Here is a 24876-nt window from a genome sequence, read left to right as displayed (position 1 = left end):
AAGGAGATTGCACTGTCTACACAGCCCTGTGTGTTCCACGTTTCCAGATATCAGACATGGCATTTTCAGTTTGCCCTTTGGCTTCACATCACAGAAGGTGTGGGCCCTTCTTTTATTCCAAGTCACTGCAGATTAAAAAAAAAAAAAGTTGTGATTTAAAAATCACGGAATTAAATCAGTGCAAAAACTCCCAAGCTGACATTGTGAAACAGACGTAACACTTCCTTAAACCTACAAAATGACAACGAGCTGAAACCTTGGTTTACACTGAATTTGGAGCATTCAGCTTCTTAACCACTCTCAAGTGTGATAGAGGTAGCTGGAAAAGGCCAGGTCCCAGCCTGAGAGCGTGGGATTTAGGGTTTGACAGGAGGATATTTAGCATGCACCTCAGGAAGGTAGGTCAGCTGCTGAAGTAACAGCCAGCCTTGCTGCTCCTGGCAGCCCGGTTCTGCAGGGCAGGTGACACATCAAAGGGAACAACTGGTTGAGATAAAGTGAATTGAAACCAATCCCTCTAAGTACAAAATTGGCTACACCTGTGCAGGTGTGTCCCAGGTTAAGCTAGCTGTGACAGCCTTCACACGTTGCTTATACCTGCAGCCAGGCTGGCAGCTGTGCCAGTGCTGCTGCATCAGCTAATGGTAAAAATACTGTTGGTTTCAGCTGCATGTTTTACAGGAGCTCCTCAAAAGTGAGGGGCTGCATTTGAGCAGCACCTGCAGAGTGTGCAGGTGAAATATAATGCCTGTGTTTCACTTCAGACGCCCTTTTGTTCTGGGTTTGCTCTGTGTCGGGCACTCGAAAGGCTTGATCCACTAACAGGGCTCCCCACTGTGTGCGAGATAATACAACAAACCATAAGCCAAACTTTCATGTAATACGCCATGACTTCCCCCAGCCCAAAAAATTTCTGCATTTCAGATGTGTTTCAGGTTGCCAGACAACCAAACACACCACCCATTTACATCTCTTCTTCAGTCTTACTCCTATAACTATGGAAGAAAGACCAAGGAACAGCCCCTATCCAAGCTGTGGGACACTGCCTGTGCCCCCCTCTGCCCAGGACAAAGTTCCTCACACCAGGACTGCCTCGCTAAGCAAAGGTGGGGTTTTTTGTGAATTTTGATAAGCACCTTCAACAAGGAGCACCATTGAGCCTCTGAGTGCAAGACTTGAGTGCTGATGCTTGGGTCTGGCAGCTCTTGATTGATTTGGAATTATAGCATTTATAGCCACTATTACAGTAGTGGCTTTCAATTTGTTTTTCATTTCCAAAGCTTCCATGTTTTCTGACAGAGGCAGAGACCTATGTCCAGCAAGTGAAAGCCGTTAGCAATAGGTTTCTTCCACTGATGTGTTTTTGGCTGGCCTAGCAGGCTGAAAACCACCCGTTCAGTGTCGAGTGGAACAGAAAACACAACCTGAAATTTACTGGCAAATGGAATGGTGAAAGTGCACTTAGAGTGAAACTTTTCAAGCATGCAGGGTTCAGCAGAGAGGTAAATTGAAATCAAAACCAAAAACTCACACTGCTGAATCTCCTTCATTGGACTGAAAAGAGAAAAGGTCACAGCTGCTGTATCGGTTGGTTCATGCTTTTGGTAGTTTCCCACACAGATTTCTTCACCTTTCCTTTCTGGGCTCCCAGTGCAAGAGAGACGTGGACATACTGGAGAGAGTTCAGCAAGATGATGAAGAGCCTGGAGCATCTCACCTATAAAGAAGGGCTGAAGGGCTGGGACTCTTTATCCTGGAGAAGAGAAGGCTTAGAGGGGATCTTAGCAATGTCTACAAATACCTGCAGGGGGGAGCAAAAAGGATAGAGCAGTGCCTACTGATAGGTCCAGAGGCAATGAGCACAGGCTGAAACACAGGAGACTCAGCCTGAACATCAGGAAACACCTTTTCACTGTGAAAGCGACTGAGCATTGGTGCATGTTGCCCAGAGACATGATGGAGTCTCCATCCTTGGAGATACTCAAAAGCCACCTGGACATGGTCCTCAGCAACTGGCTCTAGGTGGCCCTGCTTGGGCAGGGGAGGTTGGATGAGGTGACCTCCAGAGGTCCTTTCCAACCTCAACTATTTTGTGTGAATATCCATTAAGGACGAAGATGCTAAAGCTCGGGTCCCTGAACAGTCATGCAGCATTGTCCATACACAGCAAACTTCATCACTGAGAGGATAGACCACTGGTTTTACAAAGAGTTATGAAAGGAATTGGTTTTCATCTTTCCAAACTCTTTCTTATACCTTATTGAAACCCAATGACTGTACAAGAATCAACTGGTCCATTAACTCCATGCCCTGAGAACATATCAGACCCTCTGGAATAAGCAGACAGCAGTGCAATGGTGCACCTCAGTGCCTGAGTTAGAATAGGGCAGGTGAGATGCTGCAAAACAAGGCAAAGGGAAGCCTTGAAAGAGGTGGTGATTAGGACCGATACACATAGAGGAAGTGGGAATGTGAAGCTGATATATCAGTGAAGGGAACCTGGGAGCTTGCCAGCCACCACAACTCTCACCTGCCTGAACTGGCATGGTGGTGCAGCAGGATTTCCACAACATGGGCAGCCCGAGGGCGAAATAAACAAGGGTCCCACTTTCCACTGGTGCTGGGCAGTGCTTTACTGGGAGTAAATCATCTCTGAACTGCTCCCAAGCCCATGGAAGAGGAGGCATGCCTGTAAAGATCAAGGAGAATAGGAGGAAGACGAGAGAGAAGAGAAATCAGTACTCGGTGATGTATTGAAATAAATGCACAGGAGCTGTGTGATCTGTTCTAAGGAAACCAGAATCAGCTTTCAAATTTTATTCCCTCGTCTCTCCCTGATGTTCTTTACAGGCAGCACTACCACCTGAGACTCAGGTAGACAGGGGAGATTCTCCTGGAAGCCCCAGGACAGAACTGGAGAATACACTTCTTTTAAGTAGGTGACAGAATAACCATTGAGCACTGTCCTGCCCCCTGCCTTTGAGCAGTCTCCCCAGAGTGGGTTACCCACTGGTGGAAGAATAGGGAGCGGTGTGGCAGGGGGACTGCATGGCCACCCATGGGGCAGCATCCTCCCAGCTACCGCTGCTCCTCAAATCCCTGCAAGCAAGAGGAAAATAAACGCCCATCAGGACTTTGACCCTGTCCTCTGCTGAGCCTATGGGAGCATTAGAGGACAGCAGCCTCCTCACCAGTGCTTTGCCCAGGGGAGACAAGGGAGAGAGGTAACCCTGAGCACACCTGGTTCGTATCTCTACCAGATATTTCCCTGTGCAAATGTTTGGGCTCCTGTGCACACATGCACATTGATGTGAGCAAATACATACCTTGACGATACCTGCTGTAGTAAATACCACACACAGCTACCAAGCCTCCGCTTGAACTTGGCGCCAACTGTTTGAAGGAAACAAGTTGAGACAACTTGGCAAAAATCTGATTATCTTTTTATCTCAGCCAGTAACCACGGGGACTGCCTTGTCAGGTAATTTGGAGCACTAAGAAGAGATTAAGCTCTTTTTAGAGACATATTTTACACGAATAGTGCTTTATCTGTGCTTAAAATACCCAAAATTAAATACCTATATATAGTTATACACCTGAATTTGGCTTTACATAAAGTTAGAAAGTATATTCTTTCCAGAATTTTAAGATGCTAAACTGTTGATGATCTGAAATAATCTTAAAATTCAGAATACAGATTATAACACCGGTAGAAGAAATACAAAGAAAATTTAAAAGTCAGAGAAAAGTGGTAAACCCATCACAAGAGTAGGCAGCCCCTGGCAGAAATCACAACATATCTCAGACTGCCAAGCTGGGGTTGAGCTCTCAGTAACAGACGGCAGCGGTGAGTGCTCTGAAGCCCCATTGCATTTCTGAGCACTTCTAGCACCTCTCTGCAGCCAAATCAGTAAATCTGAGACCCCGCTGGGCTCATGCAAGGACCAACCTCTGAAGGCCATGCCAGGGGACAACCAGCTCAGGCTGTTTGCAATTACCAAACACCGCATGATTCATAATTCGCCCAAATCCCAGTATTTTTATTCAACTGAAACTGTGAAACCACAGCGTAACTTCCAAGTAGATCTAAAATATGAAGAAGCAGCCATCCTCGCCTCACGGCCTCACGGCCTCACGGCATGGAGTCCTGTGAGCACCCTTAGAAAGCCTCATACAGTAAAAAAAAAAAACACCTCCAGCCAGCATGTCTCCATCCTGCTTCTGGAGCTGCAATTTTCTCCATTTTATTAAGTCAAAATTCTGACTATATCTAACTACATCTTTGCCTTTTTTTAACTCCTCAGAGCCAGAAAGTTATCCTAAGTGCTTTACCTTTACTTGGATCTTTGGAGGGAGGTGAGGGAAAGAGGGAATTTCAAGACTTCTGGAAAACAGCAACTTTACCAACTCCTCTCCAAAATAAGTATGCTTTTGTTTCTCTTTTTACATGAAACCATTTGTTAAATTACTCACTGCAGTGAATTTTAGGCGTACTTATTACTTGACAGGAAGAAATCCTGGGAGGAAAAACCACAAGGAGGCTAAGGTATTTCCTCTCTGACAAACCAGCAAAACCCCAACCGTGCTTCAAGAGGCAGATAAAATTGCTAATACTCCATTTTTATAGTAAGCCACCTTAAGGCACTGATGTTATGATGGTTGCGCCGTTAGAAAATCATACCGCCTACAAATTTTTCCAGAGCCATCGCACACAAGCAAACTGTAACACGTGGATGGAATATATCTGGGTGGTTCACAAAGATGTGCCAATGCAGTAAAGGGCAGGCCGCCTGCCTGTCCCCGTACAGCCTGTCCTGCCAACCAAAACTGGGCTGTTTGATGCAGCCTGCCTTCTGCCTGCCTGAGGGGATCTTGCCTGTGGCGGGGTGTCAAGAGAAAATGACCCTCCATCACCATTTGCAGCACAAAATAAAGGGCCAGTTGCCACGTGGCTGATACGGCAGCTAAAACTGTTGACAGTGTGAATATTTACAGCCCAGGAGAGATGGGGAGCAAGACGCCCCAAGATCTGCCTCCCATGTGCCCAGGTTTTCCTGGTAGTAAATGCTGAATAAAATCCACAGCCAGAGATATTTTGGGCTGACCCCTGGCTTTTCTCAGGAAGTTTTTTGTGGAACGTTAAGCATGGAATTGTTAAGCATTGTTCCATAGGCTTGTCCTAGGTCATAGCCATGCAAGAGTTTCCTTTTGGGCTAAAATCCAAAGGTTTTTGATAGATCTGATTTCATGAGGAAGTTCCTCAATACTGCAGCTTTTTGTGCTTTTTTTTGTGCATTAGTAGAAACATTTCTTTGAAACAATCTCCTTATGAGATTATCTCAGCTAGAGGAATAATGCCGCAGGTAGCATCTATGCCTGTATATCCCACATGCTTCCGACATCCATCCCTTGAACAAAGCTGTCATTTACTTCCCCACCACCCTGTAAAACTGCCGTGGGACAAGGCCGAGGGGTGTTTCAAGACAAATGGCACTAAAGATATAGACATGCAGGCTGCTTCCTTCCTCAGGCAGACTGTATTGTTGCTTTTCTCTCTTTGCCTTTTCTTTTCCTTCCCTCTCCATTCAGCGAGGTGAAATCAATCAGTGCTGCCAGAGAAACAGAAATCCAGCAGGCAACAGCGAGGGCCAGCCATGGACTTGCATCAGTTCACAGCAGCCAGGGTCACTGCTTAGAGAAGTGTTTAACTTTATACCAGAGCCTCAGATCTGAGCTCCACCTCCTTTCTCGGGCATTTGCAGTGGAGCTTAGCCATTTTGCAGTTCTGTGCAGCTAAAAGAGGAGAGCGGCTCTGGGACAGTAAAAAGCCTGTAGAAAGGTCTGATAGCGAGCAGATATTGGCCTGTTTGTCCTGGCTAACTGTTGTGGGAGTTGAAAAACTTTTTACCATGTTGCTAGCCCCCTTTGCTAGTGTTCAGGGATGAGCCAGCAACCCATTTGCCCACTGAGAGAAGGGCTGTACCACAACATTGCTACAAGGGCAGTGCTCAGCCAGCCAGTGCAGCTGGCCGTGGGACGCTGCTCACATGCCCCTGAGTTTCCTGGGCTTAAACTTGCTTGTGGTAATTGGCAAGTTCCTGGGATGTGAGGTGTTACCCTCTGGGTGTCAGCCCAATAGACATCCCGGGAAACCACACGTGGAAGGTGTTTTCTTCCCACAGCTCTACCTGACCTCCATGCCGTGGTCAGATGCTGTCACCCTTAGTGCTGATAACGTCCTATTTCCTCTGGCATTTGCAACCAGTTTTCATGCTCCAAAATGCAAGTCTATAATGTCCAAGAAATCTTGCAAGCTGATCAGCAGCTCCACAGAGATGTGAACCTTCTCCCCTGACGTGGGGATTAAAGGTTCTTGGCACTTCTCTGGAGACACGCAGAGCTTTAAAGGAACTGGGCTCAAACAAAACAGCTGGGCTATCTACCAGCAGGTTGGATGAACTCTATGAACTCTGCCGAGCATTGCTATTTTCTATCCATGCTGCAAGGAGTAATGTGTACACCAAAAAGCCAGCTGGTCAGAGGATGTAGAATGCTGTTCATGTGCTTCCCCAGCAGCCCTGCCAGCTCTTGCATTACTTCCACAAACCTCACTCTTTTCGGTATGCTTCGGAAAGCCCCATATTCTGGAAATGGCATCACCTTCTTCCTGTTTGAAAAACAAGAAAAAGCAAACTAGGACCTTTGTGGTATTCGGCATGTGCCAATGGAACATCTAGTACTGCTGTGATTTCTCTGAAAATGAACCAGTTTGTGGCAAAGGCTGTGAAAGGTCATGACATCATTTGCTGCAAGGAGAGGTTGTTTGTTTCCTCTGCCTGGCTGCACCTCCAAGAGCACTTTGATGTGAGTGACTAACAAATGGAATTACTGCCCTCACTAGGAGGTCGTCTGTTCTCCAAGACACCCAGAGAGTGGGCAGCTGTTTTGGGGAGTGTGCTGCACCAGAAATGGCCCCCCAGGCAGTGCAGCACCGCCGGTGGCTGCAGAGGCTGCAGAGGTCCCTGTTTCATGTCCCCAGATGATCAGAGCTAGCGATAGGGTAGTTGTGGGCACAGAATAAGGAACAGGGTACCCTCTGATACAGGGGGTACAGGGATCACTCCCAACATTCAGCCTTAGGATCCTGCCCCCTGCACGAGTACAAGGCAGTTGCCTCTGTCCACAGCCTAGATATAGCAAAATTTTTAGGCAGTGGCTCATCTCAGAAGTGGTACCCACACCTCCCACAGGCTGCTCCACACCTCCTGAAGGTGATGCCTGGCCCCAACAGGAACACGTGGGAGCCCCTACGGTGTCCCAAAGGGCCAGCCCTGCCCAAGCTGTGGGGAGATGGTGATGCACTGGCACCTCTCTGGTGGTAAGGAGACTCCCATGTCAGCAGCTTCTTGGAGAAAACCTAGTTAAACAATCCTGCCCCGTGGGTCCCGAGGGCACAAGAGAGTCCAGCAGCACCTCTTACACAGGCGGCACTAGCCACACAGGGGAACCATGCCAACTCTGCCACTTACTTCTGCCTCTTTGTACTCTCTTCTCCAGTGTGAGAGCCCAGCAGCAAAATCCACACCGTGGGCCACAGCAGAGGCTCCATGTGCACAGCACCAGGAGGGAAAATGGGCCATGCTCACTACTTGTTTTCAGTTGCATCGCTGATGTAGAGGGATGATGTGGGAAGCCTCTCACCTCCATTTCCTTGTGCAGTGATAACTCAGGCAGGCTTGAGTGAGGACTCATCAGGATATCCTTCCAAATTGCTTCCTTCCAGACCCAGGAAGGGGAAGAAGCACATGTGATTTTACAGGTAAGAAAATGGCCCTACCAGCTCCATCCACCCTCACTGGCCTTCTCCGAACTTGCCGTAAAGCCCATTCCCCCCAGCTTCTGCCCACAGATGCTAACTGCTTGTCACAGTAGGATGTTCACAGCTTGCTGTGCATACGCTGTTGTGCCATTGGTCCCGGCTCACTCAGAATTGGGCCAAATTTTTGCACCACCTCTAAGAAAGGAGTTATTTCCCCCACACTGGTTCAATCCCAGAGCCCAGCCAAGTCCATCCATTGGCAGTGGTGGGAGCAACACCCAGGGACAGCAGTCTCCTTTGCTCCTAAAGCGTGCAGGTTGAATAACTTAAAACAGCAGAAGGCATCCTCGGACCTACCCCTGGCTCAGTCCAACTAGCACTGTTGACAGGTTTGCACAACCTGTCCCCGTGATATCTCACTTTCCAGGCTACACAAGGCTTACATTGCAGCTAAACACTGAGGTGGCACACCTCGAGGAATGGCTCTTTGCTTTGGGCTGCCGAAGCCACACACCCCGGCACTGGCTCAGCAGCTCCCACGTCCCCAGCACCGCGCTGGCCACGGCACTGCCTGTCCCACAGGCTCTGCTCCCCTGGGTCAGCTTTTGCCCACCCAAACTTGGCTCTTAGCAAAAATACAGACCCAATGATGGGACTGTGCTCTCAGCTGAATGGGAAAAGGGCTGGCAATGAGAAAAACAGCAGTATGCAGTGTTAATAGAGTGAGCTTTCAGAAAACCTTCCCATATTAAATAGCTGTTCAGCTATCAAAGACACAATGCAAGAAACAGGCAAGAGAACAGTGCTATCTGCAAAAGCTCATCAAAGTCCAAAAGCTAATTCAAAATCCTTTTATGGGGTTTACCTGTAAATGCCCAGAATAAAGATAATACTAAAGACAGCCTAGAAGAAACACAGCATGGTATGTGGTGCAGGTTAAAAGCACTCAGTTTCAGTCTGCCTCTGCTCAAGTCACAGTTCTGAGGTTGTCAGGAAGAAGCTACACCACATGGGTTGCAATGAGGCACAGCGGAGGCTCTGGGTCTTCATGGCATTTACTCACATCCTGATGAAGCCTGAAAGTCCTGAGCCTGGTCCCTGCTCTCGCGCAGCACAGCCACCTCCATGGGCACACAGCAAATACCACAGCATGGTTTTCTCACTATCTTGTGTCCCCGGTATGAGTGCAGGGCTACGGTAAGTACTCAGGCATTTGCCACGTGTGTTTCCAAGGCAAAATAAAATTGTTCATCTTTCCCCTGTGGCAGTGCCCAGGGGCTTCATCCAACTTCAACAGCACATGGCGCTGCCTGTGCGTCTTTTTGGCAGGAGGGCAGCCACAAAACTTTGTGCTCTTTCCTGAGCAGGCAACATGGCCTGAAAGAGCAAGTCCAAGGTAGATGCACAATGACTTAAATCTGGAAGACACACTTGCAAACACAGAGACCTGAGAAATGCTTGTCTCCATAAAGGCGCTGGTTAGGGAACAGCAATTATAGCTGAAAAAGACTAATTCCAAACAACGCTGCTGGCAAATACCAGTATAACCATTCAAACGAGACACGGGGAGAACACATCCTCTGCCTTGTGTGCCATTATGTCAGTCAAACCAGAATAAAGATGGTGGAAGATACTAGATTTCAAACCGGCAGCATTTTATACTTTTCTCCTCTCTTTTGCACTGGAACAAATGAAGATGGTGAGGAATCCAGCCCTGTGGCTGCTAGATAAATAATTAAACTTCTCAGGAATTGGATGTACTGCCTTGTGGAAAAATTCAAGGGTAAGATCTTGGTAACCTACTGAAAGAATACTGTGTTGGAACAAAAGATCCTTCTGGCAAGCAGGCATGGAAACACGTGCACACAGGTAAGCATACAAATCAGAAACTTTTAAATTTATTAAAATAGAAATGTTATATATTTAATAGAAAATAAAGGAAAGAGGGTTTATTAACAGCATGTTTTCTGTTTTTTCCTATTTACATGCACAAACTTATGCACAAGGAAGCATGCCTTATGTTTATTTAAAATTACATAAAATGTGGCATTCTAAAGAAAAAAAGAGTTATTATGAAAGTCAATATATTTTCTTTGAAAGTGAATATATTGCATATAAATACAATTATGCCCATTCTTAATGTTGCTTAGCTAGCTTCAAGCTAAACCTAATCCAATATGCAAGTCAAATTCCCCCAGCTTAATACATTTTATGACTAAGCTGCATGCTTTAATGGCCATTCATAAAACCTAAATCACTTAGCCCAACACCCAAAACCCAGCATATACACTGAAACCTGGACTAAGCCATTAAAGGCATCACCGTCTGAGGGTGTGAGCCCACTGCTGCTTGTACCGGTGTTGGTGCTGGCTGCTGTGGTCCCCCTCCTCCTGCTGGACACCGGACCCTTCACTGAGCTCTTCCACCCCTAAATCAACAACCAAACAAACAAACTAAAATCCCCCCACTAAATGCCCCCAAACCCAGCCCTGACTACTTCCCCTGCTTTGTGACTAGATGTAGTTCGCGGGAACAGCTTTGCTGAGGGTTTAGCAATCCCTGCAGCCACCGCAGAGGAGGGGCATTCAGAAACTGTCCGACCTCCATGGCCTCTGCCCAGCTGCGCCCATGCCTTGAAGCTGGCAAGAGCTCGATTTTCTGCTGTTAAGGATCTGTTTCAAGGCATGCCTACAACTTGCACAGTCTTGTCAAGGTCAGGAACCCACTCAGAGTGCTCCTCAGCCCACTGGAGGACCAGCAGGCATGTTTATCTAAACCAAGAGAGTTGACTTTCTCAGGGACACATGATAGGAGCTGGACACACAGCAACTCTTTGCACCAGCTTTCTGAATGCCAGCAGAGCCAGACAAAAGCACAAGGTAGAAAACAGCCAGACAGCAGCTGAACCCTCAGTTTTATTTCCCAGCTTGCCCCAACTCACTGTTGCAAAGCATCTCCAGAGCATCCAGCAGCCCTGGCTTCACTTACCAGGTTTCAGGCAGTGGGCTCTGGCACAGAGGCTGGATGTACCCTGAACCCAGCGTAAAGCCATTCTGCAACCCCCCACACGTGGTGCCCGTTCCCACCACTCACCACCCCAGCAGGCATGGGAGCAGCAGACCTGGCTGGTGGCCAGCGTGATGATGGCTGTCAAGCCACCATGGCTGCCTCTGCATTTGTGCTCCAGCAAGCAGCAGGCTCTTCCCACATGAAAGTACTCCAGGAGGGTGCATGCCAGCAGCATAGACATGGTTGGCTCCTGAGTGAACTAGTACCTCCTGGAAATGGAGGAGAAGAGTGAAGGTGGAGAGACCAGTGTGGTGCCTGCACCAGGCACACAGAGGAGGACACACAACTAGTTCCCGTAGACCTGTTGTTGGGCAGGGAGCAGCAGCCTGCCTCTGCTCTTGACTGGGAGGGGAGAAATGGGAAGCAAGAGGGGAGAGAGCAGACCTCGAGGTAGGATGGGAAGACTGGGCAGGCAAAGGGGGAAGCCTCGCAGAGAGACAGGGGCACTGGGGCAGAGGAATGCTTGATGTGAAGGACATTTTGTTGATTCCTCACCCAGAAAAGATGACTCTTATCCAAAACGCAATGAATGCACTCAGAATCTGTGCCCAGAAGCATACATCAGGGATATACAAAACCCATTAATTTTCTTTCTTCACCCGGTTATTTCAGGAATGAGTGATGGAGCCAGCAGTCACAGCCAATTATTACAATCAGCAATCCATTTGTATTGTTTCCATTTCAGACTAAGAAGGAGATAATTTGCTTTTCATTCAGAGTAGTGGAATGCTTTTTTCCCTATTTATACTGAAGTAAAATAATTTCAGATTCATAATCTGAATGCTTGCAGGAAGGCTCAAATGCTGCTCCCTGGCTGAATGCACCTATTTGTTCATTAACACATAATGCAGGCATGAAGATCTGGCAGCCCAGACTCCTGAAGTGAACATATTCTTTAGCTGAAGTCCGGGTGTAGGCAGGAGACCCTTATTTGGGCAGCCTAGTGATGCTTAGAGTACTTTCAGTTCCAATTCTCATCAACAGAGGTTGAAAGGCCTCAAAAGCCCAAGCCCAGTCAGACTCTGAAACAGTACACAGTAGCCAGAAACTAAGTGTGTGAAATCCAGACTTGGCTTTCTTCTGTTTCGTTTCTTTCTTTTTTTTTTTTTTTTTTTTTTTTTTTTTTAAATCTAGTGCAAAAATGACAGGTTGCATAGTCACTGATTCCTGCTGGTACCAGAAAACTCTCAGCTTCTCCTGCAGCCAACTTTACCTACAGTTCATTAACTAACATGGCAAAAGCAAGAGCCCAAATATTCAGATGCTTTAAATAGCTGCTTGGCATAGCCTGCCAGTTAGGCAGACATAGGGCACAAAGGTTAAAGAAACATAACTGAGACACCAGTTATGCACCTAGTCTCTGCAAAGGAAAATCGTGGGGACTTAGAAGGAGCCAATAAAATAACTTGATTTCTATGAATAAAACTTGCCATCAAGAGGACTCAAAAACACTTGCTATAAAGGGTGTTTATCAGAGACTCAAAGTATATTGGGTTATGCATTACTCTGCCATACATGCTCTGTTTTTACAGGATGCTGATGTACATATGTCAACCGGGAGGTCATACTGTCATCCAGAGAGACCCAAACTGGCTGGAGAAATGAGCCAATGGGAACTTCATGAAATTCAACAAGGAGAAATTTAAAGTTCTGCACCTGGGGAGGAACAACCACAGGCACCAATATATGCTGGGGGCTGTCCGGCCGGAAAAGAGCTTGGCAGAAAAGGATCTGGAAGTGCTGGTGGACACCAAGTTGAACATGATCCAGCAGAGTGCCTTTGCTGCAAAGAAGTCTAAAGGTGTCCAGGCTGCACAGGGAGGAGTGATGCCAGCAAGTCAAGAATGGTGATCCTTCTCTGCTGCTCAGCACTGGTGAGGCCACCCCTTGAGCAAGTCCATGGAAGTGTCACAAAGATGATGAAGGAATTGACATGTGAGAATCTGACTTATGAGGAGAAGCCAAGAGAGTTGGGACTGCTCAGCCCAAAAAAGAGAAAGTTCAAGGGGGATCTTATCCAGGTCTACAAATACCCGACAAGGATGACATAAAAGAGATGGAGCCAGACTTTTCTCAGTGGTGCCCAGTGAGAGAAGCAGAGGCAAAGGGCACAAGCTGAAACACAGAAGGTTGGCTCTGAACATCAGGAAATACTTTTGCTATAAGAGTGGCTGAACAGGCTTCCCAGAGAGTCTTCATCCTTGGAGATGCCCAAACCCCAGCTGGATGTAGTCCTGAGAAACCTTCTGTAGCTGACCCTGTTTTCAGCAGGGGGGGCTGGATGAGGTCTCCAGAGGTCTCTTCCAACCTCAGCTACTCTGAGAGCCCAAGATTTACACCTAATTCATTGTGGGGAGAACTGCAGTGCAGCTCCCTGAGAGCAGCACATATGTCTACTCTTGGATGGACACAGGAGCAAGGTGGTCATGTGCTACAAGGATGCTCATGGTGGGTGATCTCTGGACCCTCTCTGGAGCGGAGTAGAAATTTCTTTGTGACATAAAGTTTTCTCAGACTGGTCTCTTCTGATTCATTGCCCGTGGACTTGTGAACATCTGTAGAGTGTGTCTGAAGGACACACAGAAAGTAACTAAGCAAAGTGAGCCTGTCACAAAAAGCCTTCAACAGACCACCCAGGAAAAAAAAGTTTAAGGATCTATAAATTGGGCAGACAGAGGAAGAAGAAGGGCTGTGATTTAGTCAATCTGGTCAAACTCAAGTGGGTAGCAACGCACTTTTCTCCCCCCAAAACAATAGGTTTCAGCTAAGAATGGAAACAATTTGGAAACCTGAAACATTGCTAAGGAGATGGGTAGCAAGGGCTGTCTTTGCTTTACTACAGCAAGATTCTTCAACCAACCTATTTATCTCTGAATAAATACTAAGCGAAGGCTTACCTTTTTTTTTATTTTTTTCTTGTTCTGTTGCCACCTTGGCAAGAACCAGTTCCCAGCAAGGGACTGCCAAGCATCAGCTGTGTCAGACTTACACTGTCTGCACACTGTGGTACATAGAGATAACATTTACCAATCAGGACTCGAGTGTGCCCTTTAGTGCCCTCTGATTTTCCTTTGCTTAGGGGAAACGTGTTAATCCACCGGTTGCAGTGTTGCAATGGGAGCAAATGGCTGTCACGGGTGCCGCAGACATTAGAAGTGGCTGTAGTGCTCACTGGGTGAAGGCACGTGGCACGGAAGTTCTGGTGTGGAGCGAGGAAATCACAGAGCTTCAGTCCCTTCAGGCACTTGCCACCTCCAGCAGCCTGAAAAAAAGGAGGACAAATGCATCCAGCCTATTTATGATGACATCATCTACTTCCTGGGGAGCGAGAAGCTCAAAACAATTCACAGCAATGATGGGTGAAAACAACATTACTCCCTTTGGGAGTAACAGATTGACTAATTCCACAATGTTTCTTTTTAGAGGGGAAAGCTACTGGGTTTTGGAGGTGGAGGAAAGGGGTTAGGAAAAAGGGCCCCCTTTAGTCTGTAAGATATTTTCCTTGAGGGTATGATCTGTGTTTAGACTTAAAGCAACTGCAGGAAATGGTACCCATGCAGTGCAATATGGCATAATTTTGTGGCCAGCAAGCTGACCCCTGTGGTCCTGCAAAGCAGCTGTCGCCACCCGCACCAGGAATTTGGAGGGCAATTTCCCCATGTACTTTGAAGAGGTCTGTGGGGACATGGCCTCTGGGCATAACTCCTCGGCTGGGCTTAGGCTGCCTCGTCAGGACCCTGAGAAAACCAGCCCCAAGACAGACCCCGTGCATGAGTCTGTATGAGTCTGCACATTCCTGCTTTATGGACTTGGGCTTATTACTTTACACATCGATAAAGAACGGGTCCGCTGTTCAGCAGCATCGCACAGCCTCAGGCAGAAATGCACCAGCTTCTCTGTTAATCATAGAACAGAGGGCTGGAAATGCCAGATTTCACTTCTGGTGCTTGTTTCAGCTACGGCTTTAAGCGAAATGAAATCCTCCCGTTAGCCATCACCTGCTGCGTACAAAAGCAATCTGTTTGACAGGCAAAGCACGAAAATATTATGCAGTTGTATTCTGGCGGCACAAAGGCTGTCTTTATGAAAAGTGCCACTGGATGTCAAATACAGAGCGTTCACTCCTTGCAGAGCGAGCATATTGCTGACGCACTATGGTGAGATCATTGTTTGTGTCAGTCTGCATGCAGACAAGATGTGCTTTATATGCACGCGCAGCCATCACTGACCACGTGCTACACAGCTCTGCTTAGTTGTCATCGTAATCACAGGGGGGGTGCCATGAAACACGCCAACATTTTAAGTTGGTGTGGTTGTAGCGCCTGAAAGTAAGAGGGTTCCTAGTCTGTGACACTGGGGTTAGACAGGTTGTACTCACAGGGCTCCTTCTAACATCTGCCAGCCCCCTTCTCCCTCCCTGATAAAGCACCACCTGCGTTAGACAAAGGGACTCCCCAGGTCCCACAGCATCAGCAGGGACCCTTCACGTGTTGAGAGATATTAGTTAACTTACTTATTTAAGTTTTAATTAGAATAATTAATTATAAACAATTATTTAGGGTTATGCTATGGTGTGATTTATGCTCTTTGCTTAGCATGAGTAGCTAGATTTGCTGAAGCCTTTAGGCTGCAATGGAGTTGATTTTCTTAGTAATTTTCCTAGTGCTGTGTTTTGCCCTTTAGTACACACAATCACAGCTGCCCAGGGATTTTGTTGTTCAAGGTCCCTCCCTTTTCAGAGGCACCCAGCCCAAACTGACCTTGCTGCTGTATCTTTCAATTAAGTTACTTATTTTTATAAAATCTGAGGCCTCAGACCCTGCTGCAGGAAACCTAGGGTTGGGCCTGCTTGGAGGGAGCACGTCCGAGATGGAGTGTGTGCGAGGAGTGGGAAGGGGCACCCGTTGGCTCACTGGGGTCTCCTGCTGTGAGGGGACCCTGGTCCCAGCAGTTAAAGACTCGGGTGGTGTGCGTGTGTGTGAGTCCTTGAATGGGGTGTGAACCTCGGGCAGGGCCTTCTCCTTTAACATCACGGTAGGAAAATCCACCAGCAGCCATTTCAAGAGTAAACATAGTCACCTCAAATAAAGGCCCTGGCTGCAGACACTCCCAGACTTGGGCAAGGTCCAGATCTGTCTGCTCCAGCTGTAGCTCCCTCCCCATTCACCCAACGGGCCAACAGTGACAAGCCATCCTTATGGTACAAGTCATCTGCTGGAGCTTGGATGCGACCAAATGCTCCAAGACACGGGAAGCCAAAGTGAAAAGGTCTTCAAGTGGGCTGTAACCAGGAGACAACAGACCTGAGTTCTCACGTGTTGTTGCTCAGCTGCAGGGTGGGCAAAAAATCTGCTGGCCTGCTTTCCTCTTGTGCTAGCTATATGACACAACCCTAAAACAGATCTTGCTGAAATCCCCATATTATTCAAGGGAAACAGGTTTATTCTAGGGAGCTAGCCTTGAAGAACATCTCAGAGGTCTCAGACTCTAAGTAACAACCCTTAAAAATACTTCTAAGGTTTCATCCTCTGTGTTATTCTTCCTTATTACCCAACATGTTGCAAAAGCACCTGGATTTGCCCATACTCCTTTACTCTGGAACGTTAGTCACAGATAAATTTAACACTGAGTTCACTACAGCTCTCTCCCTCTTTCTGTTCTTTCTCCTTCCCACATGTTTCTGTCCTAGGGGAAAACGTCTTTCATATCTTCAGGGACGAACCAGTTTTCCCAAGAGGGAAAAGCAGAAGCCAGTGAAACTGGACAGAGAGGAGACAAGTGACAGAAGTAACGGGCCCTGCCTTGCTCAGATTTTGGGGGGCTGCCCAGCTGAGGAAGCAGAGTGTCTGAATTCTGCCTCAGCGGGGAGTTACTGAGATGATCCAGACAGCTGGACAAATAAAACATTGTTCAAGCTTATAAGCAGAGTTCAGAAAAAAAAAATAATATCTGACATTCTCATATTTTTTGAGCCGCCTTCTGTCTGCTTCGGAGAGATGAAATGAAACTGGATACTAGTCCAAATGCCTCATGATTTATTCAACTTTTAGCTGCTGGCTTTTTATATTAGAAAAACATTGTTTTACCTGTCTGGTCGACCTACAGAAAAGGCTTGTCAAATTCAAGGCTTCTTGCAAGGCTTTATTTTGGTATTAGTACATATATAATTATATATATGTAAGTTCATACATAAAAATGTATGCACATATAAATGTGTATATATAATTGTATGTATGTCCAAGTAGAAAAATCAATTATATATACTGACAGAATCCCCCAAAGGCTTCACAGTTTCTCCATGGTTTCTTGTTTCCACAGGGTTAAAGGGTCACTTTTGAACGTGTTACTGCATTTTCACATGTGTATTGTGTGTGTCTTCTGCTGTCTCAGCACCTTCCTCACTATGTTGCTATCAGAGAAAGGAAGGAGACACTGCCACCAACAATAAGTTGCTGTTGAACACAAAAATGCACTCTTCCAGCCAACCAGGAAGTCTTAGAAGAGGAAAAGCTACTCAGTAAGGGCAGGAAGACTAGCAGAGCTTTAAATTTCATTTGAGCTCCCTGCAACCCTGTGAGCAGATCTAAGTTTAACACAGGCCCAGAGGATGCAGAGCCCAAGTCAAGAACAGTAACTCACTTCACGTCAAAGCCCAGCGAAGAGATTGCTTTTGACAGCTCCTGTTTCATGCTCCCAGTGAGCTTACTGGCTTCCTGCACCGGCACACGAGCCTGACCTCTCCCATTCACCCACAAGCTGGCCATGTGTAAAATGGCCATTAATTCCAGCTGGCACATGGCTTTGGCTGAGGCCCTTCCTTCCTGTCAGCAACAGGGAGAAAGAGCTGGGGGGAGGTGTGTGTGGAGGGATGAGACAGAAACAAGCAGCAATCCACAAACTTCCATGGCAAGCTGTACGGCTTGCACCCCCCAACTGATAAACGTGGGTCACACAAGCATTTAGGCAAAAATACTGAGAGCTGATTAAGATCAAGAAGAGGAAGCATATTCTCCCCAGAACACAAACCACCATGTAAGAGTAGCAGCCCACTCTTCATCTGATGAGAATTTAATAAAGCATTCCAAAAGCTGCATCGGAAAGTATCAGGAATACTCCTTTTTTTTTTTTCCAGTCTCTTAGTTTACAGGAATAAGCTGGTTAGCTATTTTAACCTAAGCTAAGTGTGAAGACAAGCATCACAAACATCTTCCACCGAAAAGGTTACACACACTTCTTTCCATATACAAACTGCAGCACAGTTAGAACATTAACAAGACACTAACCTAAAACTGCTTTTGAAAAGGAAACACACTGGACATAACCTTGCAAAGCCTTAGGATCCACAGGAGCAGCTGGTTTGCTTTTAGTTGAACAAGATGGATTTTTATGGGAGAACTGGACGCTGACCTGTACACAGAACCGAGTCAGCCTCAGTAGAAACTGCTACAAAAACAAAGGAAACATTTTCAGCAAGTATTTGCAATATAGTCAACAGCAACTTTCTGCATGAAACAGGTAACCAGGCTCTTCAACACAAACATGGCAGTGGCTAAACTGGCCTGAAGTGCTTCATTAGACTTTGCTTCCTTACTGGAAGGTTCAAACTCTAAAGACCAGACAGATCAGCAGTGGAAGCGGAATGTGGGGAACTTAACCCTAAGAATTATCCCTTATTCTCAATTGTCTGATAGTTGGCAATGTGTGTGTGTGTTTTAAAAAGAACATCCCAGATCAATGGTTTGAGTTACACAGCAGTTCTACAGCACTAAGGTAGGAATCATAGATGCCCTCTCCAAAGACAACGTGAAGGTGGAGATGACTTTCCTGGGGGAAGTCCTCATCTGCCCAGATAAGCAGCACACTGTTATGGGGCAGTTCTGTCACAGAATTTAGTTTATTTGAAGAACTAAGAAAACACCTTTATCTGAACTTGTGCATTCCCTCCGAATATCCAAGTAGTAGACCCATGCAGTATAATCTGATAATATATATTATATATGATGTATAATCTTCATTTTATGCATTCTCAGACCCAAAACCTGGATTAAGTTTCAAATTACAGCCATTCCGTACAACGCCATCCTCTCTTCCAAGTCTTATTATTTAGACAAGCTAAAGAATATTTAAGCTGGAGTAACTTTGTATAACTGTAAATTTTACTTATCACCATACAAAACTTCAGGTTTCCTTAGCCTCAGCAGCCAGAATTAGTGTCACAGCTGCTGGGCGACCAGTTCAACCCAAGAACGGCTGGAGCTCAAACCCACCTTAAAATAACATGATCAGAAACTAGGTGTGAGGATTAAAAGAAGCCCTTAAGATGAATGAAACAGCCTTCAGAAGTGGCACATGACAGCAGGTGGTTAGAAGCTGACGAAACGGACTGACAGGAGATGCAGGTAGTCAGTATCAGGAGACAGAAGAGTGGCAATGAACGCAATTCAAGTGGGAAAGACTTCATTTGAAAGCACAGGATAAAAATCAAAACATTATTTAGTAGCAGGCAGGAAAATAATAAAAATACTCAGAAAAGGGGATTTAGGCTTTGTGCTGCGTGGCTGCAAATGTATCGAGCACAAAATACACTCAGGAATATTTAAGATTCTATAACTAGTTTTCAAGTAATTTTCCAAGTGTTTCTGCCATGCCTCCCAGACTCCAACAACTCTGTCATACACAGTCTCTTACTAAGTTTCACATGAAAATCCTAGTAAGTTTTAGAGAAAAGAAAAAAGCCAAGTCAGATGACAGACCAAGCACAGAATGCTTTCTCGGCAGAGTACCTCAAAGCAAGGTATCAACACTACTCTTTGATTTCAACACGTTTTGTGGTAGAGATACCCATCTCTAAAAATCTGAGCCTAGAATGACGAGTTACAATAGATAGAATCACAAAATTATATGGGGCTGGAAGGGACCTCTAGAGATCATCTAGTCCAACCCCCCTGGGAAGCATCTGTTCAGTTGTGAGGTTTTATACACAAGTTATTTTCAAGGAATGAGGATAACTCACAATCAGACTTAGGCACATGTGAATTCATTTCAGCCAAATATAAAATCCAAAACAGATGGTTCAGGTGTAAAAAATAAACCTCAAAAGAAAGGCAGACATTAATTGCTGGGTCAATTAATTAGAAATAAAAATCTATCAAAACTGCCTTAAATACTTAAAGCTGCCACGTTACAGTATCATTGAACAAAGGAGTAAAAAACCACCGTTCCAAACAGATTGTATTCAAAATTTATTTTTAAATAAAAGAAAAAACAAGACAATGATTTTAAATAAACATGGTATATTCTACACATCTGTAGATCAACACAACTTTACATTAGCCATTTTTAACCTTCAGAAGTTCTGTTGCAGCATCTTCTACAACATTTGACAGTGTTGGTTTCCATTTCATAATCAACCAACCAATCCCCAAATGAACCTATTTGCTTAAGTGATGCTTTATTTTTCATGACCAAAAATGGCTCTACTAGTACAAAAGCACCTGTTAAACAATTATCCCCACCTAATTATTTTTTTTTAAATGAAGTCTGTTCAGCCTTTTTTTTTTTTTTGGTTCTGTTCCATTGCCTGCATAGAAATCAGCATAAAGCTAAGTTGCAAGCTAAGCTTCACTTCAGCAGTGCAATGAATGGCATCAAACTTCATGAGACAAAAGAAGATACAAACATTGTCAGCAAAATTAAACTATGTAAAAACAATATTAAAATCAGGATGTTTTCGTGGGTCACAACTAGACTAGCTTTCAGTGTGCAACTTTCCTCAGGAAAAGTGCTTTTTCCCGATTCACATGAAAAGAATGAAGCATGCATCAAAAGCCTTTGTTCATACAGAAATGCCCATTAGAAGAGTTCCATGGTATCATAAGGCAAAAGAGATATTAAGGTGGATAAAGCATTTTGGCCCAGAGTATGTTTTACAACACATACATACACATTACATTTGTGTAGCATATGACAGGTAAGGGATTGGCTCAGTAAGGTAAGTGTCCATTTCTATAAATACATGTCATTATTGCTAATATGCTACACATTATCATCCAACTTTTAAAGCTGCTTTGTTGGCATAACCCTTGTAATTAGCAGCTCACATTCACGGTGAAAATATGCTATTCCATATGAAGAAAAGTAAAGCAGCATAAATACAACTATGAAAACAAAAGGCTTATGCAACATCCCTCTCTAGCTTTGCTGTGTTTTTTAATTAAAAAGTGTTCAAAGAAAACAAGTCCAGTTCACCACAAATTAGGAAGTCTCACAACAGGGTTGGAAACCAAGCTACAGGGAGTGGGGCGGGGGGGGGGGGGGGGAGAGGGGGAAACATGGCATGCATTATAATCTAGTCCTTTTAGTCATACCACTGGAATACAAAAGTCCAATTTAAAGGCTAGACTAACAGTAGAAGGCAAAAAGCCAAGAGTAGACTTAGTTTGATATTAAATTAAGATTACAATTTTAATCAGTAACAGCAAACTCACCCACTCCTTTAATATATTCACAATATCTACTGCAATTGAATACTTAATTATGACTAGTATACGTATGTATGTTCACTTTAAAAAGATATTAAATACCTGCATCATGAAATTACATTCTTAAGACATTGTGTAAGAAAATAGCTCATGTGTGAAATGTTTCTGAAATGTATTTCTGCTCCCTTCCACCCCCTACTATGTCACACACACACACACACACGCACCCCCCATCAAAGCACTCACTCACAGGGGAAAACCAAACACCCCTTAAAAAAGGATGGAAATATTGAAGGGGACCAGCTTGGCTAGTTACAGCACAGTGCTTAACAAGGTTCAAGACAGAACCAGATTAGAGTTGGCCAAAAGATGCCCACAATACATGCCTGACCAGTAATTCCTTCCAACTCACTCTATCAAACTCAGTCCACTTTTGGTTCATTGCAATGACTACAGTATTTCATATATACATATAAACACAAGACTCCAGCTTTACTTTGTTTTTGCAAAGCATTTTTACCTTTCCATTCATTTTGTTCTGCAGCAACTACAAGAGGTAGGCATAAAGCATTTAAGAGCTTCTTTCCCAAGGTCCTGTTACTAGCTCAATTTAGTGGGATAAAACAGGAATCAGCTGTACTTTTGTGTTATTAGGTACGGCCTTGTACAATCCAGCTGGAAAATATGAACCCTGGATTTGCTAGGCTAGCATACCATGGAGTAAGAAGCTGTTCATATCCAGGAGGATACTTTTTTTTAAGTGTTTACTGCAGAGCGTTCCTACAGAATGTAGATGTCAGGACGAATTCTCTCCATTTCTATTTGCACATAGGAGCAAGGTACCATTTGGCCAAGACTACAGATGTATTTTCACAGATGCAAGTGCCATGCAAAAATAAATTAAAGAACAGATACCAAAACATAAAAGTAGTAAAACTACTGAAGGTAGATTTTCTTAAAAGTATTTATATAAACAATTTATAATACTTTTCTTCCCCCTCTTTTCTTTTTGACATTCACAGTTACAAAGCTGTGGCTATACATCAAGAATTTCTTCTGCAGTGCCTCCGCAGCGTAATCTGTAGCGTCCTGTCCTCCAGCTAATAGTGGGGTCCCACAAAGCAGAGAGGAAAATATAAATTGTCATGGATTCTCTGATGAACCAAGCTACTGCATAATCAAGTTTTGAAAAACACAGAGCACCACCCTAGGAAGGTAAAAAACAAGTATTAAACATACCGATTATTCAAAAGGAATTTTAAAGTAATTTAAAACATTTGTTACAGATAAATTTATTTTAAAGATCATACAGATTTACATACTAGTAACTTTTTTTTTCCATGAGCCAAGAACATTTTCCTGCTCAAGATATGATTACCCATAGTAAACATGAGGAGCCTGGCAGAATTACCCAGAAGGTTTGAAAAGAGACTTTTAGGTAGAGCAAAAAGCAATAAAAGTGTGACAAACTCACTTTCTTCTTTCTGAAGCTTTGCAAAACTGTGTTCAAGCAGACACTGGGGTTTTGCCACAGACCCCAAGAACAACAGCATCTAGACAACACTCCTGCACATTCCCAGAGAAGCGATATTCAAATAAATAAGCCTTTGGCCTATCACATTGGAAAAGTGGGACTAAGAAAAAGCCTTATAGCCTCTCAACATTTTCTGGTCCTTTGAGAGCTTCCAACTACATGCAGAGCTGGAAATCTAAGGGGCTTCAGAAGAGGAAGAGTAGGCACAAGGCTTTTTACGTGGTAAGAAGGGTAATCAGAAAGGTGACTGTTAAACTGACCTTCTGGAGTTCTACACAATCAAAACAAGGCCCAATTTTTACTGTTTTTTTTTTTATTATTATTTCCAGTATGTGTTAAGACTGCCAAAAGTTGTTCTCATCATACTGAGAAGTATTTGATAAATTTGAACATTCAAGTAATTATATATCAGATTTGGATGGAATATGGTCATGGCAGAAAGTAACTTAAGTAGTTCCTACAGCATCAGAAAAACAAAAGCTGTTCTGATTTGTGACATCCTCATACCTAGCGATGGGAAAACTTTTTTTTTAGAAGTAAGCTACAGCTGTCCTTAAAGTCCATTATTACCAAAATACAGTGAAAAATGTACTTAAAAGTGCATATACACCTCAATAAATATAATACAAAGTAAAAACTAAGATAAAGGAACAAACCATAAAAATCCTACAAAGCTGCTGCTCTTGTACAGTTAAAAATCCTAAAATTTCTGCATATGCCTAGGTAGAGCAGACTGAAAATGAGCAGATTAAGGGGATAGATACGCAAACTTTCAGAGCCTAGGCAGAGGCAAGTGTAAACAAGATTACAACCAAGCACACTTACTCATTTTTGCACTACTATAACTGAAGCTTGAAGTCTGAGAAGTAACAGGATTTGACCTGTTCTTTCCTTTGTTGTTATAATTAGGCTTAGCTTTTTTGATTAAATAGATGGCACTAGTAACTTTAATAATGCCAAAGAAATGAAGCTACGTACCTGAACACCTTTTAGTTGAATGTAGTCAAATATAAACCACGCCAAGCAGTGACACATGAAAAACACCATTATATCCCATCTAAACACATGATGAGCTGCCCATCCAATAACTAGACTGGCAACAAAGCACTCCGAGATCGGCTCACAAATTATCGTGGCAGGCAACATATTAATTCTCAGTTTGGCCCACCTAGAAAAGACAAACAAATCAGTTCTGACTATGCATTATTCTTTATGTCCTCCTCCCCCACCTCATGAAATGATGAGCCATCATGGTCTTTTCTGACAACATTAGTTTAATCTCACTTAATTTACACCTCCAAATAAAATACTGCAAAAGTTCTCCCTTAGCATTCAAAAGGTACTAAGGGTTTTTTGAGTTTTTTTAATATCAGTCATACTTCAGTGGAAAGTCAGTGCCCCTCTCCCAACACTAACGAGGCTGTGCATGGGAAAGTCACCATTCTGGACAATAGATCAAATTAGCTTGGAAAACATACTCCTTCTCATTACCAAGTTATCCACATCAGAAGCAGGTGACAGGGGTGGGTGGGAGAGGAAGGAAAGATTAAAATTTTACCTGATCATTCTGGACTGAAACTGAGAAATTGAATATGAACCAGAGTTTTGCATTGCAACCTGTGTGGCCATAGCAAATTTCCAGCCCCTGAAAAATTAATTTATTATTATAAAAAAGATGCAAATAAAAGATGCAAAAGAAACAATTAGAGAACAAACACCCAAGAATTTTATTAGCTTGAAAAGTTTCTTTGGCATATCTTCCATATTATTACAATGGGTATAAGCAAAAAAAATAGTATATTTTATCAAGTCTCTTCATTGAAAGAGAGCAAATACCGCTTGAGTAACACTTAAAACAAGTTCTCACACTTTTTTCTAAAGGAACTGACAATGATATGGCTTAACTATTTCTAAAAGACTATCACACAGTAATCTTTTAGCACATCATAAGCATATTTGCTGTATACAGGTAA

At 44.3% G+C, this 24876-nt stretch overlaps 1 protein-coding gene across 1 annotated transcript in view; it reads right to left on the bottom strand.

The window, feature by feature from the left end:
* Positions 1-20119: 20119 nt before the first annotated feature.
* Positions 20120-24876, bottom strand: part of UGCG (UDP-glucose ceramide glucosyltransferase) — a 30336-nt gene continuing 25579 nt past the window's right edge. Inside the window, exons 7-9 of the mRNA XM_074166287.1 lie at positions 24462-24548; positions 23882-24071; positions 20120-22576 (exon numbers count right to left, since the gene is read on the bottom strand). Coding sequence (XP_074022388.1) covers positions 22406-22576; positions 23882-24071; positions 24462-24548 — 448 coding nt within the window. The 3' untranslated portion in view covers positions 20120-22405. The remainder of the gene's footprint in view (positions 22577-23881; positions 24072-24461; positions 24549-24876) is intronic.

This window comes from Numenius arquata, chromosome Z (genome assembly GCF_964106895.1).
Source record: "Numenius arquata chromosome Z, bNumArq3.hap1.1, whole genome shotgun sequence".
Lineage (NCBI taxonomy): Eukaryota > Metazoa > Chordata > Aves > Charadriiformes > Scolopacidae > Numenius > Numenius arquata.
The sequence above is the reverse complement of the archived record's forward strand: the minus strand, read 5'-3'. Positions and strand labels throughout refer to the sequence as shown.